This window comes from Orcinus orca, chromosome 2 (assembly GCF_937001465.1).
Source record: "Orcinus orca chromosome 2, mOrcOrc1.1, whole genome shotgun sequence".
NCBI lineage: Eukaryota > Metazoa > Chordata > Mammalia > Artiodactyla > Delphinidae > Orcinus > Orcinus orca.
The window spans coordinates 167,994,841-168,011,674 of NC_064560.1; the positions used below are offsets into that span (position 1 = coordinate 167,994,841).

The following is a 16,834-nucleotide window of genomic DNA, read 5'->3' on the forward strand; positions in this document are numbered from 1 at the left end:
CACCCTTCTAACACACAACAGCTGCCTCAGCTATTTTTCAGCTTCCCTCACTAGGTAGTTAGGGTCAGCTAAGACCATTCTGTGAACAAACTCTGAAAAATTTAAAATATCATACTCGTGGAAAATGGCATGATCGTTCTTGGTAATGACGTCATGTGAGAGGTGAACATGATCATAGGTGAACAACTGAAAGTGAGGAAGGAAGGAATTCAGGATGGAACTCACGTGATATTGGTCAAGTTTAGCAGCGCATGCGCCTCACCATCCTCTGTAGCAACTCAGAGGTCTGACACCACCTCACATTTGCTCTTGGGTCGGTGCTCCAGGTGGCCAGTCCCAAGCCACCAGAGTGGGTGTTGGAGACTGCAGACCTCTTTGTCATCTGGCACTGAGTGTGACCTGCCCTTGGCCAGGGTATCTGTTTTATGGGCCTATAGCCTGTGATCGGTAGTTGGCTTGTTAGTGGCCATGATGGGAGATCTCCACTCCAAGGGCATTGCCATGGAAGGAAGTCTGTTCCTACTCACCATGTAAATATTTAGCCATTTTAATGTATTTGTTCTGGGCCTATTCTTCTTGTGTCTCTCCTATGTTGACTCTGTTTAATCGAAGTTGATTATTGTTTGCCTTTATTGATATCATGTATTTAAGTATAGACATAGACAACATTGCTTCAGCTCCCAACCTCCCCCCACCTTTTGTTTTTAAATAACACCTTACACAGTATCCCTTCCTTGAGGACGTCAAATAAATAGTTTTGTTCAAGAGCATATCTGATGAGGCTGCTGCCTTGGAAATTTGTTCCTAGGCAGACCTTTTGACCTCCTTTTGAACAGATAGTGAGTGACCTTTGCTCCCATTTTATGCCACAGATTCACTCTGGAGACAGAGTTGAATGCACACGTCCAGTTACTGAGTTTGGAGAGCCCTTGGTTAGGCTGCCATTTGCCTCCGTGAAATAGAGAAACAAGGAGTCAGACCACTGTTGGCATATCCTCCTTTGGAGGTTCCTCAGAGGCCCCTCTGGGCTTCAGCTCCTCCCTCCTATAAGCCACTAACAGTGTGGTGGGGCTGGAGAATAGCCAGGTCAGTGTTTATCAGGCTGGACTCCCCCAAGAACCGTATTTTCAGATTCCCAGGGAGCAAGTGACTCAACAGAAGTGTTTTCTTGGTCTCAAATGAGTCTAAGGAGGGGAAATCGGTTAATAGCAGCCGTCTGTGATGGACAGATCACAAAGCTGTGTCTTTCTAATCCTCTTTGCAAATCAAAGGGAGGGGAATCCCCAGAGACCAGGCGTACACGTGAATAGAAAGCACCCCCAAGTAACAAAAACACCTAAAAAGGTCAGCAGAAACTCAGGGGGTTGTTGGAAATTCACCTCCCCTGCCTTTTTGTGGGGCTCGGTGGGCAGTAAGGGTGCGGGCGAAGACAACCAAACAAACTCCACACAAAAGGCACTCGGCCACGGGAAAGGCTACAGTGCAATGAAGGCTGGTAGGAAGGTTTCTTCCATGTCCGTGAACCTCAGGGTCATCTGACAAGCGGCCTTGTTCTTTTCCAAGCCCTGGCTGACCGGAGACTTTTTTGTTCCCATGCTAACTGCAGAACTGCCCCCAGTTGGAGTATGCACCATTTGAAGCCACTGTGAGTGCACTGTCGCCGTTCACCAGTGGTGCGTGTTGTTTCCTGCAGCGGGCCTCACATCACTGACAGGATGCCGCCGAGGTTGGGTTGAAGGTGGAAACAGCACACCAACCTGCTGTTTGTGGCCCCGTTACAACTGTCGCCCCATCTGAGGCCCGGAACCAACACGTGTTAACCTCAGCCCCATTGGGGCCAGTGGAACAGCGAGCCGACAGTGGAAGCCGAGCGCTTCACGCCTACATCTCCGGCACAATAGCTGCCGGCCCAGGGTTTCCACTACGTCCTCTTGCATGCGTACCCCAGGAGAAGTAGGCCAAGGAGAAAGCCACCCTGTTGTGCCGCGCTGTTCTGTTGTGTGTTTCTTTTGGCCAAAATGGCAGACACAGTTCTGCCTCAGTGCATTGTCTCTAAACAGTGGTCGAGGCAATGGCTACAATGAGGTGAAAGCAGTATTATCATCCATCCCTTTGTGATTGAGTGAGTGTGTGTTTGTGCAAAGCCGAGGAGATTCTTTTCTCTTCCTCCATCTATGTTGCCTCATACTGGGCCAATATCTGCTTTAAGGACTCTCCTACTAGCTTTACCTGTGAATTTCACAATGAAATCTACAACAGAGGTTTTCTTCTTCAGGTCTGTTATAAGAGGTGTGGATTTTATCACGATTGAAAGTATCCTCACCAAAAACACAAAATTATTTAAAGTTATCTCCCTTATTCTTTTTTTCCCCTCCTATCTTCCTCAGGCACTGCCAATTGGTTCTATGTAAGATGGATTTCCTAAGGTTGGACATGATGAGAATCAATGATAGTGGTGGAATTTTAAGGACAACACTAATGCTAATGTGGTTTGAAACATTTTTCATAGTGGGCTGCTACCTTTATGGTCATAATACACTCATTTTCTTCATGTCTTTTATGGATTCACTTTTAGGTACAGAGAGGTTAGGAGCCTTTCCCAAAATTGCACAGCAGTTTAGTGACAGAGCCAGAAATAAAAGGCAGGCTTCCTAACTTCCACAATAATCTTTTCTTCAAGCCAAATTGAAGTTTGGTCCTTTTACCACAAATATTTCGAAAGGAAAATCCCCCGTAGCCTTTCAGATTTTCCCAGAAAACAGTTGTCACGCAGACCTTCAAGATGGAAATAGCAGGCTGGAATACTAAACCCCTATCAGTTCTTTATTCTAGAGCTGACAGTTGATATTCTCTGGGCTGAAGCTAAAGAAAAACGATTTCTTTTTTTCATAATGGAATGATTTATAGTTTTCCAGAGCTTGGCAAAACTAAGCCAGTGAAGAGTAAAACCAGATTTGTGATACTCACACTCTAAAATATTTGGTCTGACTTTTCCTCAAATATTGGATATTTCCTTTCAAAGCTAGAAGTGACCGGAAGGGAGGAGGTGGGGGATAGTCAGGGGAGAGGTGTGAGTCTGCGAGTATGGCTGTCTACACCTGCTTTTGGGGGGAGTTACCCTGTTCCCACACTGCACCCAGAGCACCCCTCTCGCCCTTCTTGGCCTTCTACCTCTGCCTCTCGCCCTCGCCTGTTTTCTTCTCCCCATCCCCCATTTCCCTCTGACGCCCGGCTCCTATTCAGCAGATAGGCTGGGGCAGACACCGTCATGGTTGGGAAGCATGAGGAGAGGATGGTGAAAACCACTCCAGGGCCTTTCTCTCAAGCCTTGGTGATGAAAGGACTCAATGAACCTTACCAATTTCTCACAGGAAAATTCCGGCCTCTGTCTCCTTAAGAGCAAGGCATTCAGTAACCCTTAACCGAGCCAGGATTAAAACTCAGAATTTCTGACTTATTCAAGGCCTGTGTTTAGATAGAAAGGCTCCATCACTGTCATACCTGGCAATTAGGATCATTTTAGATACCAAAAGTAACATTTTAAAAAAGCGTACCTTAAGCAGATAGGTCATTTTTTTATACTGAAATAATATTGGTCTAAAAATAAGATCTTATGGAAAAATCCGAACATTTTTTGCCTTCAAAACCTATGAAAAGCAGAGCCCTGTCATATATATATATATATATATATATATATATATATATATATATATATATATATATATATATATATAGTATTTGGAGAAAGGTTTGGTTACAGTCACTTTATTTTTTTTCATTGAAGTGTAGTTGATTTACAATATTGTGTTAGTTTCAGGTGTACAGCAAAGCGATTCGGTTATACATCTATATATGTGTATACATGTATATTCTTTTACAAAAAGTTCTGTTCCATTACAGTTCAGAGCCCTGTCTATCTGAGAGTGCTAGATTTGACAGCAGGTAGGCAGTTTGGGGGCAGAGGCAGCCCTGAGGTCTCTCTCTGTCACTCAACTGATGCCCTTTCTCTGGCTGGCCAGGTTATCCAGTGGGCTGCTTGTTTCCTTGGGAGCTGTGAGTATTAGGATAATCACCGCACCTAGCCCTTCAGGCTTAGTTAAAGTGGTCTTGAGACTTCTCTGATTCTCTGTGTTAGGCTGTAGCAGGTTTCTAGCAGGGAATGGGCGGGAGGGAGGAGAAAGCAGATGTCCTTCTGGGCATAAAAATGCCCCCGAGATGCCTGAGGTTGCCTCGTGATTCCTCTAGCCCAGGAATCCTTAAACTCTGTCGCACCAAGGACATGAAGAGCTTTAGTTTTCAAGCCTCCTGTGGGTTTCGGAAGTGACCAGCCACATGCATCTGAAGCCACCGAAAGCCACTAAAAAGACCGGCAGAATTGGGCTAGGATTGCCTCAAATGCTTGACACTTCCGTAGAAGCTGGAGCTACTTGGTTTGTGGTTATTTATTAACGTCAGAGTATGAAAGGACTCTTGTCACAAGATTGGGCTTGTTACAATGTAGCATTTTCATAATCTTTTAATGTATTTCTAGATGTTAGATCCCTTTGTTCGTTACTTATATTAGATTGAATTCTGGAGACCAGGGCATCAAGGCCTGGACCTGCCTGTGGCTCTGGGCTGAGAGTTCCTGGCTCTCCTCTCCTCTGCCCAGTGCTGTCTTAGGAGGGAGAGTGGGCAGGGAGGCCTGTAGACCCCCTTTCTTATCTAGACTGTTAATCTCAGGCAGATGACTCTAGTTCACTCTCTGGAAGGCAGGGATTATAAAAAAATTTACCTCTCACCTGCCCCCACAGAAAGCTGAATGAGGGCATGTGCTATATTCTTAGGTCCTTAAAAGAATCTGACTTATAAATATTGAGTTATTGTTTTGTTGACCATGAATCTCTCTTCTGCTGACCGAACAGGGCCAGATATCCCATTCCAACTTATTCTATTCCTGATTGACCACAAACTCCCTCTTTGTCACCTCCCAAGGGTCAAATAAAAGGAGGCTGTTTATCAAAAGCTGGACCTTTAGGCCTGACAGTTCCCTACTTTGATTTCTCCAGGGCTGTCCCACTTTCTCTTCTCTCCACCATTTTCCACTGGGCTGGAATATACTAAGTGGCTGCTCGTGGAGCTCCCAACAGAGATTCGTCTTTAATACTTCAGTGTAGGGTAGATCAGACTAGACACATACAGAGGCCCCTTAAGGCAGGATTTATCTTGGACCAGGGGCAGGAGACATGCATGGGGTGTGGATATAGCCTAAATTAGTCTGGTCCTAGTGTAGCTGAAGAAAGATGTGCCAACTGAAGGCAGGTGGTCCACAGTGGACACAGAGATTAGTGGGGAGTCAGACTCAATTGGTCAGTGGACTCCAGCTCACCAGTCCCCTGACCCTGGAGGCTGATGGTTCTTCTGACCAGTGTATTCTGCTCCTTCCCCCTTAACCTCTAGCTATTTGCTTTCGGAAGCTACCTTTTTGATACTTAGTGGAAAAGAGTCATATGTTTTTGTTTGTTTGTGTGTTGGCTAGGTTTTCATCCCCAGGAACTTCTGCCTTCTGACCAAAATGACATTCATTCCCAACCATCTGCCTTACTAGTTCTTCTGGTCTTTAACTGCTTCCTGTTTTTCCATCTCCTCTCTAGCTTATAAGAGAAGCCCTGCTCTCTCTGAAGGCGGGCCTATTAGGTTATTTATGAATCTGTTCTCTGAAGTTTATTCTTCTTTGAGAGCTTCATTGTTCCCTTGAACTGAGCTTAGGTGTTGAACTACAGTGCACAGAAGGGTCGAGTAGGATGCATTTAGGGAAGTTGAATGATGCAAGGGAAACTTAGAACCCAGGGGCAAACTTAGGATCCCCCCCCCCCATTTTGCCTTGGGAGGGGAGCACTAAAAATGAGACTCAAGGTATATGTGACATGATATGAGGAGTCATTTCCTATTCATGTGTACCTGAAGCATCCTACAACCTGCCGGCTTTGCAAGGAAGCCCTGGGAGTGAGCGGTCTCTCCATATACAGAGTTGCATGGAGTTAACAGTTACTTTATACAATGTAGAGGGCTGCCTGTTTCCCCTCAGTATGTAGATGGTCTTCTGTTGCCTGAAGAGTAAACTAAGCTGAATTCCATTTCCTCCTGGCTTCAGATGTAAAGATGTAATCACTACCATCAAAAAAACAAAAGCAAAATTTCCCCTTAGTCCAAGAATCTCACTCTAGCCTTTGGATTTGAAATTGATGGTAGTAGCAGGAAGGGGGGTGGAGTGTGTTGTATGTTTTTAATAAGTCATACTTCTAGAGAAATGGCAAAAATAGCATGCACTTTCAATTAAATTTTTATGCTTTTTGAGCATATCACCGGCAAATATTTGTTCTTTGTCATCAGCGTACTATATGTTGTACAAAAGGGAAGCAGGCATGGGTTTTCTTTTTCAACAAGCAAGGTGTAAAATCAGCAAAGACAGTGATGGAGGTTAACATTTAAGTATTTCCCATTGGCCAGGCACTATGCTCAGGACTTTATATGCATTATCCAGTTTAATCCTCAAAACCCTGTGAGTTAAGAATTATAACCCAGAGAGTTGTGAAACTTGCTCCACATCACATAGTTAGTAAGTGGTGGAGCCCAGGATCTGAACTCACGTTTGTTTGACTCCAAAGCCCTCAGCCTAATCATTGTGCACGCTGCTCCCACACAAATTTAGTACCAAGTGTCAGAAGCCTTCATCTTTCCAGTGGAGCAGAGCAGCCTGAAAGACCCTCTGAAGTGTCAGTCAGAACTCATTTTTGGAAAGCAGATAGTGTTAAGACTCTGTTTATAATATGTAATAGTATTTGATAAGTTATTTTAGGAGTGTAGTTTTCATGTCTCCAGATTGCCTCAGAGGACAACACATCTATAGGCTTCTGCCCAAGTCATGATTATTTGTAATCAGTGCTATTTGGAAATATTTCCATTTTATCATTCTGCCGATCACAGATTTAGAAAATCACAATTCAGCAAGAGCAACCCCCTGAGTTTGGTTGCTGTGTATCTCTTCAGCAATTTGGCTTTCAGACTCATAATAAAAAGGGAGTGGATTATTAGCGAAACCACTTAGGAGCTTGTTCTTTTGCCATTGGAGAGTACAAATGGCTTCTTCGGCATCTACTCTTGCATTGGAAGTGGCACTGGGGGTGGGTATCTTTGGAGGCACATCTGTAGTTTGGTTTTAGGCTCAGCAGGGTATCATCTTGTTAGCTATGGACAATAAAGCCATCATCTCAGTATAAGTTTCCATTGTAGGACCAGGGAAATAATAATAAAATGGAGAAAAAGTGGTCTGAATATCTTAGTAAATGTCTTATCTTTTAACTTGCAAGTTTCTAGAGAAGACACACAGAGCCTTCACCTCTTTCTTTTCCCCTGTGTACATGGTGACATGCTTTGCATGGTTGGTATTCAATAATTATTTTTCTCATTACTGTTACTATATCACTAGTGTTCTAGTCATTTTCACCAAACCACCTTTTAGAAGAATTCCCCCCAAAATAGAGCTTACATGTCTAGATCTCCTGAAGCTTCACTTTTTTTTTTTTTTTTTTAACTGCGACAGATACATTATTTTCTTCACTGGTAGAAAAATCACATGGTATTCTCAAAACAATGCCGGTTTCTTACTGGTCTTGCTTTAAATAATTACTATCGTTTTCTTACTGAGATTTTTACACAAATTCTTTGAAACTAAGTTAAGCTTAGGAAGGACTGAGACTGGTAGAAATGATCAGGTGCTGAAGTATATATCCTGATGTAGAAAATTGTGATTTCATGTTCTATTGTTAGATCCAATGATCTGAAGCATGTGGCATGTACTTTATTAGTAATTTATTAACCTATATAACATTCTTCTTAAGGAAATAATAGCAACAACAATGGCTTACATTTACTGGATATTTATCACGTGCCAGACACTATATTAAATACCTTACATTGATTATCTCATTCAATTCTCGTAATGGTTCTATATGATAGGTGTTATTTTACCTATGAATAGATGAAGCTCAAAGATTCAAGTAACTTTCCCAAGGTTCACAGTGTCACAGTCAGAATTTGAACACCAAAGCCCGTACCCTATATAATAAAGAGGAAAATGAACACCAAAGCCCGTACCCTATATAATAAAGGTACACCAAAGCCCTATACCAAGTTTTATTGAACACCAAAGCCCGTACCCTATATAATAAAGAGGAAAATGAACATAATTGCTTATTCTTGCTCCTGAATATGAGTATTTATTTCTTAAAAGAGCAGGCTTTTATTTGGCCATTTCCAGCCATTTTAATTGAAAGACTTATCATATGTGATTCTTACCAGTCCAGATGAAAATGAGCAATACAAAAGCATAGGAAGGATGAGATTAGCAAATACTCAGTGGAATACTGCAATATCCGGTCATCGCTGCAGAGTAGCTGGGGATTCACACGAGCCTAGTTGACACACAAAGACCTTGGACAGGCTGTCTTTGTTAATAGAGTACTTCACTTCTTTTCCTGACCCTGCCATCGTGCTCCCCTCTCAGCCCCCAATTAAGCTGCCATTGGCATAGGATTTATAACGTGTCATTGGTCCATTCAAGAGACAGCGACAGAGGTGTGGCTGAAAAGCTGGACAGTAAAGAATGGAGACAATTTCCATTTCTGCTCCAATCAGGGTGGCAGCAAAACCATAGCTGACCCTTGGGACAGACCACGACGATTTGGCTAGTTGCATATTCCAGGTACCAAATGCCTAGTTTTTCAGAAGTTACGTTTCCTCTGAGGGACCAAGATGGTTCACCAAGATGCCCACGATGGGAACACCTCAAATCTTGAGAAATGATTGTAACGTTAGTCTTGCTGCAGTTTTCCAGGAGAGAATCTGTGTTCTGTTCTCCCTTTAGGTTTCTAAACAATAGAGCAAATTTTATAAATGAGGATTTTTTAAGGAAAAGAATAATTTCTTGATGGAACCATATGTAAAAATATTGTGTGGAAATAAATCGTGTGGATTAGGTGACTTTAGAGTCCTTTCTAGGAATTTTAAATGTTATGAACTTAACTTTGTATAGGTCGGATTCTATTAATTTGTGTTTTAAATACATAGTGAGACTTTGGAATTCTTTTGTTAGAATTCAACTTACTGAAAAGAAGAAGAGTGCTATTCCTTTAGAGATGAATTTTATTCTAATTTCACAAATTTGGAAATAAAATTCTGACTTTCCAGTTAACAAGGGAAGAAGCCCCAGGCACCCAGATGTTAAATTATTGCTTTTCTTCAGCGCTAGTCATATTGTATGTTGTGAATATAATTTAAAAATGATAAAGTGTGCACGTATTCATCTTAATTCTCTGGTTGGCCTTCTATTATTCAGGTAATATGGCGACACTTCTCTGTCCCAATTTACTCAGCATTTAGAAAGAATTGATTAGTGGTTTAAGCTCTGAAAAAAGTCAGTCTGTTTCCTCGGTCTTCTGTGATTTGAATGACCTGGAGGCGTTGCCAGATAGTTCTGGCCTAAAGATAAAACTGATGCAAGTCAGAGCTGGGGTTTTCCTACCTGCGTACTTATCAGTCTTCCCCTAAACTACAGCCTTTTGATAGCTCTAATAATTAATTTGGTCTTCTCTCTTCTCCCTTCCCTCCGCCTTCTCCTTGTCTGTTCACAGGTTATCTTGACGAATCAAATTACAACCCATCTGAGTGGAGCCCTAGCTTCTCAGGCAGACCTGGTGTCTCCAGCTGATGATTTGTCCCTGTCTGAAGGTAAGGGATCTGTCTTAGAGGGGCTGAAACTTGACACTGACATACGGCTCCGCCACTGCCTCTCTGCCTTCTGCTGAGAACTGAGACACACAGCTAACAGGCCCTGGCCAGTGAACCCAGCCGGAGCCTGGCGATATAGGCTTGGCCACCTTTCCTGGCATCTGATCCCTTATATTTGGAGAGTGTGTTGCTCTGTCTCTATAAGTGAGCTTCCTTTTTCACCTGAGTGAATCATCTTCACAGGCATCTGTCACCTCCACCTAAGGCTCGTCACTCCTCTGTAGGTTCTTTTGGGTCCTCAGTATGAGGGCTGGTGAACTGCTAAATGACTTTGTTTTTGAGACTGATGCTCAAATGTTGGCTTTACCCATGGTCGTACAGCAATTTAACCTTTTGTTTGTGCTGGGTACTTTTGGACTGGCTAAAAGTGTACACCAGTATCAGGTACTGGAGTCGTGGCGTTCCCAATCAGCTTTACAGAAGGATTAAGAAAAACTAGCCACGTTGGTAAATCTGCAAAATTTTCTCCACCCTCCCATGCCAGCAAAGGTCAGACTGGCTCTGGTTTATGTAGCTAGGGGAATTACACCACTGAGCCAGTGGGTGGTTTCTAGTTTTACTGAAAGTTCTTACTTGACATTTCTGAGTTCTGCTAGTTGTAGTCTGATTGCTTTCACGGCAGTATGCTGTGGGCCTGGGTGGATGAGCATAGCTGTTCCAGGCCCCTCTGCACTTTCCATTTTCTGAGAATTATTCATGGTGGAATATATGGGACCTCTAGGGCTAGCAAGGCTCCTGACTGCCCAGGTGGTTTTCCATGGATTGGCCTTGGATTATGGTCTCAAAAATTGCAAGGACCACATCCCTGCTTCTCAGCAGTGTTTTTCAGAGTGAAACAAATTACTTATTTATAACAACTGTAGAGTGCTCTGTGTACCACACTCAGTGGTATTTCCACACTCAGTGATGCATTGTCATTCCCGCTAAAAAGCTGAAACATCAGTTTTCGTTCCCTCCATACACTTCTTTCATCATCAAGTCTGCTTGGTTGTCCTTTCCAAATATATCTGTGCCCTCTTTTTTGTGAGTTGTATTGTGATCAGCTGACTTATTAAAAACTCACACTTGGATTATGTTAATAAATTCCAAAATGGCCTTCCCAACTCCAGCCTCTCCCATGTACATCTTACACTACCAAATTAAACTTCCCCATTTCTGGCTTCCTTTTACTGTGTCAGTCTCCTACTCAGGAATCTTGACGTTGTTTTAGCCCATTTCCTGAGAATGGGCAAAAAGCAACAAGCTGATTTTAAAATATTCAGGAATTTGTGGCTTGTTAGCTTGCAGTCAACCAGGGTGGAAGTATTTACACCATGGAAATCAGCAAATGCTGTTCTCTTGTGTGGACCAGTTTCCCCAAAAATACGCTAGATTAAGTTGATGCTTCTTAACTCTTTGTAGTCTGTCCTTTCCTTCCTCTGCACCCTCTGTGAAGCTCCTCCAGCAAGTATGCTGACCTTCTGCCTGCTCTCCTGAGCCCTGGCTCCGTGCCTCTGCAGAGACAGCTCACCCTTCTAGAACAGCATTTCCCTTTTTCACTCCTACCTCTTCTTTTCTTCCCAAATCCTCCCACTCCTTCGAGGTTTATTTAAAGACCACCTCTTCACGTATGGACACCAAGGGGGAAAAATGGGGGTGGGTAGTGGTGGTGGTGGGATGAACTGGGAGATTGGGGTTGACATATATACACTAATATGTATAAAATGGATAACTAGTAAGAACCTGCTGTATTAAAAAATAAATAAAATAAAATTCAAAAAAAAAAAGACCACCCCTTCCACAAAACCTCCTTTCCTGTTCCAGTCTGCCTTGGTCTCACTCTCTCTTCTTCCTCTGTGGCCCTTCTACCAGATCAGCAATAGACAGAAAAGATTAAAAAAAAAAAAAGAAATTAACTTTTCATGGTTTCCCCACCAGATTAAGGTCACAGGCTCTCTTGTATTCTTTTTGTTGTGCCTGAATGACCAGCAAAGTTCTAGGTACGTAGTAGGCAGTAAATAAATGCTGAACCAGTACCATAGTAAATGCTTTGTAACAACAGTGAACCATGAGAATCACATAAAGACCTATGAACGTGATTAAAAATTATTATTATAAGTATTACACACGTACACACACATTTATTCAGTTCCAAGGAGGAGACCAGAAGAGACTATCTTGTTTCCTTATCTGAAAGCCAATAAGTAAGAGTACTTTTCTTTGTCCTGGCTTCCTGGTTTATCTCAAGCAAAGAAGAGAAGCAAAACAGATATAAAGGAAATTGCTTTGTGGCTGCAGTGTAACCGCTTCAAAAAAATGGTAAAGTCCTGTTCATGGCCAAGGGAGAGTTACCAGCTCATCCTTAGACAACTTTTTCTTATTATGAAACCCAAGGGAGAATGGAAGCAATTGAGTTTTCTAGATCTTTTCCTTCCATAGCTAAGCAGATAAAGAGTCTATAGAATTTTTTTCTGAAGCCTATAATGAAGTTCCTTACCAGTGAATGAAAAAAAATAATAAATTTCTTAGAACACTTATACCTATTCAAATATATTGCAGTGGTTGTTAATGTTGCTACGATTAAAATGTACAAATCTCTCTGTTGTTGTAAGCATGCGTTGTATCATCAGCTTTGCCCTTGTGTTATAGCTCTGTGATCTTGGGCAGCTCTTTTAATCACTTTGGGCCTCAGTTTTTTCAGTTAAATTACAGACAGGTTGAGTATAAGATGGCTGAAGTCTTTTCTAGCTCTGACTCTGTCAGATTGTGATGTGGGTCTGAAGGTCAGGAGCGTTCACTTGGTGATGGGGTTTTAAAATTCTGATTTACAGGGTGGGAAGAGTGACCTTGTCGTCCTAGATTAAACATAATGGAAAGGAGCCTCAGAAATCTTAGCACTGATACATCAGCGTACCTCTAACAGCCCCCCCTCCCCATACTGCTGTCTCTCTCTCTCTGTAAACACTTCTGGGCTTGTCTGTCTGTCTCTTGCTCTCTCTACCCTCTCTCGCACGCAAACATGTACACTAGAAGTGTGTGCAAGCTGGTGAGAGTGAGAAACACACTGTGATGGGCTGAGCCCAGGGTTCACCCTGTCCTGTAATAGATTTCAGCTGCAAGAGCAGAGGGCACGGCTTAAACAGCGCTCCCTTGAAAACAGTTGCGGGGTGAGAACAAGCGACCGAGAGCAGCCAGTGAGAAAATGATCCGAGTTGACCCGAGAGAAGTACCCAGCAGGGGCTGATGCGGGGAAATGAAGTTCCTTCTGCTCTGACTCAGAGCAGGGGATACGAGTGACCTGGCCCAACTGAGAGATCTCTTCCACACCAGCGGATCCTGTACTATTAATATCTACCAGCTGCAGGCCCAGAGCATCCCCCTGCTGAGATCAAAGAGTTCCTATCTTAGCTGGAACAAGGTCATCTGCACAGGGCTGTAAAAGCGAGCCCTGGCTGGCTGCGGGGACCTCAACGGGGGAGGAGAAGGCAGGAGATGGGGAGGTGTTCTCTCACGCTCCTTTAATCTCGGCTGACCAGCTGTTGCACTCCCAGTGTTTGTAAAGTTGAGAGTTCTTTGTTTTTGTGTTGCTGGGGCTTTTTTTCCTTATTAAATTTGTGCCTGGGTTGTTGCTTGGATTATGTAGACCTAAGTTCACTGCTAGGGTCCACGGTCTGATTCCCTTTGAGGATTCATTCCCCCAGTGAATTATTCAGCTCCCAGTTGGGAGGGCCAAAGAAGGGAGAAGTGGACACCAAAGGACGCCCCCGCCATTGCTCCTACCCATAGCTTTGTGTCCTGAGAAGGCATGAGAGGGCAAATGGAATTTTTCCTATTTAGTTAAAATAACTCCTCATACGTGCAAGTGTGCTTGTCAGTTTTCAGCGTGCCTTTCACAGACATTATTTTCTTCCTGTGGGGGAATGGACCGGCTGAGACTTATGCAGATTGACCAAAGTTATATTGTGAACCCAAGGGCAGAAATCGGGATTTTTGACTTTATGATCTCCATTGTTCTTGACCAGGCACTGTGAGTCAAACTATTTTCTTCTTCGGTGTTTTGCTCTGTTGACAGAAACTCAGGCGTGTAGGTTATTATGAAGTTCAGTGTCTGGTTACTTACTAGGTTATTGTGACTGTTCTGTGACCAAGGACATGTTTCTTATATGCCCTTGACATTTCTTCCCGGTGTTCGTCGAAGATGCTAAGGATGATTGGATCTCAGTCATAGTGATCAGTAGAGAAAGGATCTAACAGTCCAGCTGGCCTAAGACACCATGTCCTATTCTGAAGTCACCTGGGATTTGAGCAGAAAGGACTGGCTGAGCCCCTATCCACCCAGGCACAGTTGGTAGGTGAGACTGACGTGTGGTGACAGTGGGCCCTGTGCAAGATCGAAGCTTTGTTCCACCTAGGTCATAGGCTATCCTTCCTCAGATAATTTACTGGGATAGCAGTCACTTCAGTGTGGTGACGCGCCCATTTTAGGAGCCTAGGGTGGCACTTAGTATCTTTTTATCTGTAGTAATAGTTTTTCATAGATAACAGCCTTAAAAAACTAAAAATTAAAAGTACCTGGATGGGTCAAGGAAAGAACACAAGAGGAAAAAGTAGTATTTACTAGAACCAAGAGTGGTTTCTAGTTTTAGTATTGGAAGCCTTTCTATTCCAGTTGAACTGATGGCTGATTTCATGTGCAAGGGAAGGTATTTTGGGATTCATATTCCCTAACAAACCATCCCTGCAGAAAGCTGGAGTCCATTTGACAGATTATATGCAAGTGCGTGGCTTGTGTCTCTTTTAAAATAAATTCAACAAGCAAGAACAGCTCAGAATGGTTGGGACGAATCAGGGACTCGTGGTTGTGAAAGAGGCAGACTTCAAAGCGTGGTAGGAATTTTCAAGTTTTATTTCCACTCTTGCTTTCCAGCTGGATCTGCTCTGGAGTTACTGCAGGATGTTTGAAAATGTGGCTCCCTGCTAATCTCAGACAGTTGCTATGATCAATGGTTTCTTTCATTTCCGATAAAAAACACTGGTGTTTCTGCTTAAATTGTGTGTCCTTTCAGCTTTATTATTATAGTTGTAATTTATTGTCCAGCATTACCCGAATTTGTAATCCATTAACCACAAACTTTGGGGTAGATTGGTCAAGTTAGCAGGACTCTGTCCACACTTTGGCTCCAAAGCCCTGCATAGCCCAACCTCAAATTAAATGTTCATTGGTTTGGGTAGGACCCTGTGCAAGGGAGTGTGGGTGGGGCAGCTTTAAAAACCCACCTCTTGGGGACATGGTGCAGGTTGGTTATAATTAGTGCTTTGAAAACATGAAATGTCACTTCAAGGTTAATATTAACAATGATGATCAACATTGTGAACATTAGCATTTCCATAGTATTTAAAAATGTCTTAATGTGATGAATCATTTAATCCACCTCAAGCAAGTGAAGCCTGAAGGCGAGAAGGGAGTTGCCCAAAGGCCACACAGCGAGTGAGAGGTGGTGGTGCCGGGAACAGAAGCCAGAGCCCCTCCCCTGAGATCCTAGATTTGCACACTGCTGCCTCTTAGGAGGGAGTTTGGGATACAAATACTTGTGTCCTAGTGACTTTCCCGTTTTTGATTCCAAAGCCATAGACACATATCGACACACACAACTTCACGTGCTTCTGTTCACAAGGGGATACACACCTACCCGTGCCCCACTCCCCCTAGTATTTAAGAATCCACGTCCCTTAGCTGGGTATATACCACTTCCCGCAACGGTTCAGCTGCCGTGAAAGGCCTAATTTATAGAAAAAGCTTAGAAGATTGAAATACCTCCCAAGCCCTGTAGCATTTAGCTAAAGGAAGCCTAAATGTTATGTGAGGTGCGGGCCACTAGAGTTGAGGGGGGAATGGGCACAGCCCACAAACATCTGAAAAGCTGTGGATCTCACAAGGGAGAGGAACTTGTTGAGGATTTTCAGCCGAGAGGCCAGCGGGCGATAGAACCACAGCCAAGGGATCAAAAGGAGAAAGGAACAGTGAAGTCAAGCACCAGGAAGCATTTCTTGGTCAGGAGTTCTGTTTTGCTAGTGAGAGTTTGCCAGAGAGACACATTTGAAGCAGGAGGTGCATTAAGATCAAATGAGACGAGAGCCAGAAGTTTTCTTCGGGAAGCGGTCTTCGAGGCGGATTTACTGGCTCATTTCCCAGATCTACATATGTTCCTGTTCACATCTCAGTGTCATGAAGGCAGAAGGGACGAGAACACCAAAGCCAGTTTTGCCAGTTGCTTCAACTACAGAGGTGGCAGGGCTGGAAGCCCAGAGAAGAGGGGGTGTGATCCCAGAGGTCTTCAAATCCAAAGGATTCTCTGAGAAGAGATCCTTGTTTACATCATTGAAGAGAATTCTATACCAAAGATGAGAGGCGTCCAGGTCAGCAATCATAAAGTAAAGAATGGCTGGTTTCTAGGAGTGGTGCCAGGGGATAACTTAGTTTGTGTTGTCATGTGGCAGGGAAGACTTTCAGAATGCATTGGTGATATTTACTAGGATTTGGGGAGGATTGTAACAAGGTCTGGCAAGGTGGTCTGGCCCAATGACAGTCCAGCTGAGCTCCGACCTAGGTTTGGATCTCTCTGAGGGCTTTGCTTTTCTTCCTTCTTCTGATAAGCCACTCGATAAATACCAGTTGGATTAAACTGTATTTTATTCAGTCAGACTGACTTTTCCTGTGGATTAGCTGCGTTCCTGCATATAGTAGCATAGTTTTAGAGCTATGGTCCCTCCAAAAAAAAACTTTTTGGCTAGATGAGGAGACCTTTAAGTGCCTTCCAGCCTGATGATTTCATGAGTTGTGGAGCCTCTACTATATGCACTATGTTAATGTTACAGGAAATCCAGAAATGAGCAAGATATGGTCCCTGCCCTCAAGATATTTACAGTGCAGTTTGAGAATCATTCTAAAGAAGAACAGTATTAGGTAGAATGTGTGCAGTGCTTTAGACAAGTATGGTATGGACCAAAGTCCCCGGGATTCAGGAAG

The 16,834-nt window shown here is 43.3% G+C and overlaps 1 protein-coding gene across 4 annotated transcripts in view; it reads left to right on the plus strand.

Annotated features, from left to right (window-relative positions):
- RAD51B (RAD51 paralog B) overlaps positions 1-16,834 on the plus strand; it is a 690,361-nt gene that overhangs the window by 444,259 nt on the left and 229,268 nt on the right. For all 4 annotated transcript variants that reach the window (XM_049706908.1, XM_049706909.1, XM_049706910.1 and 1 more), the window contains exon 8: positions 9,672-9,768. In XM_049706908.1, the coding sequence (XP_049562865.1) occupies positions 9,672-9,768 (97 nt within the window). The remainder of the gene's footprint in view (positions 1-9,671; positions 9,769-16,834) is intronic.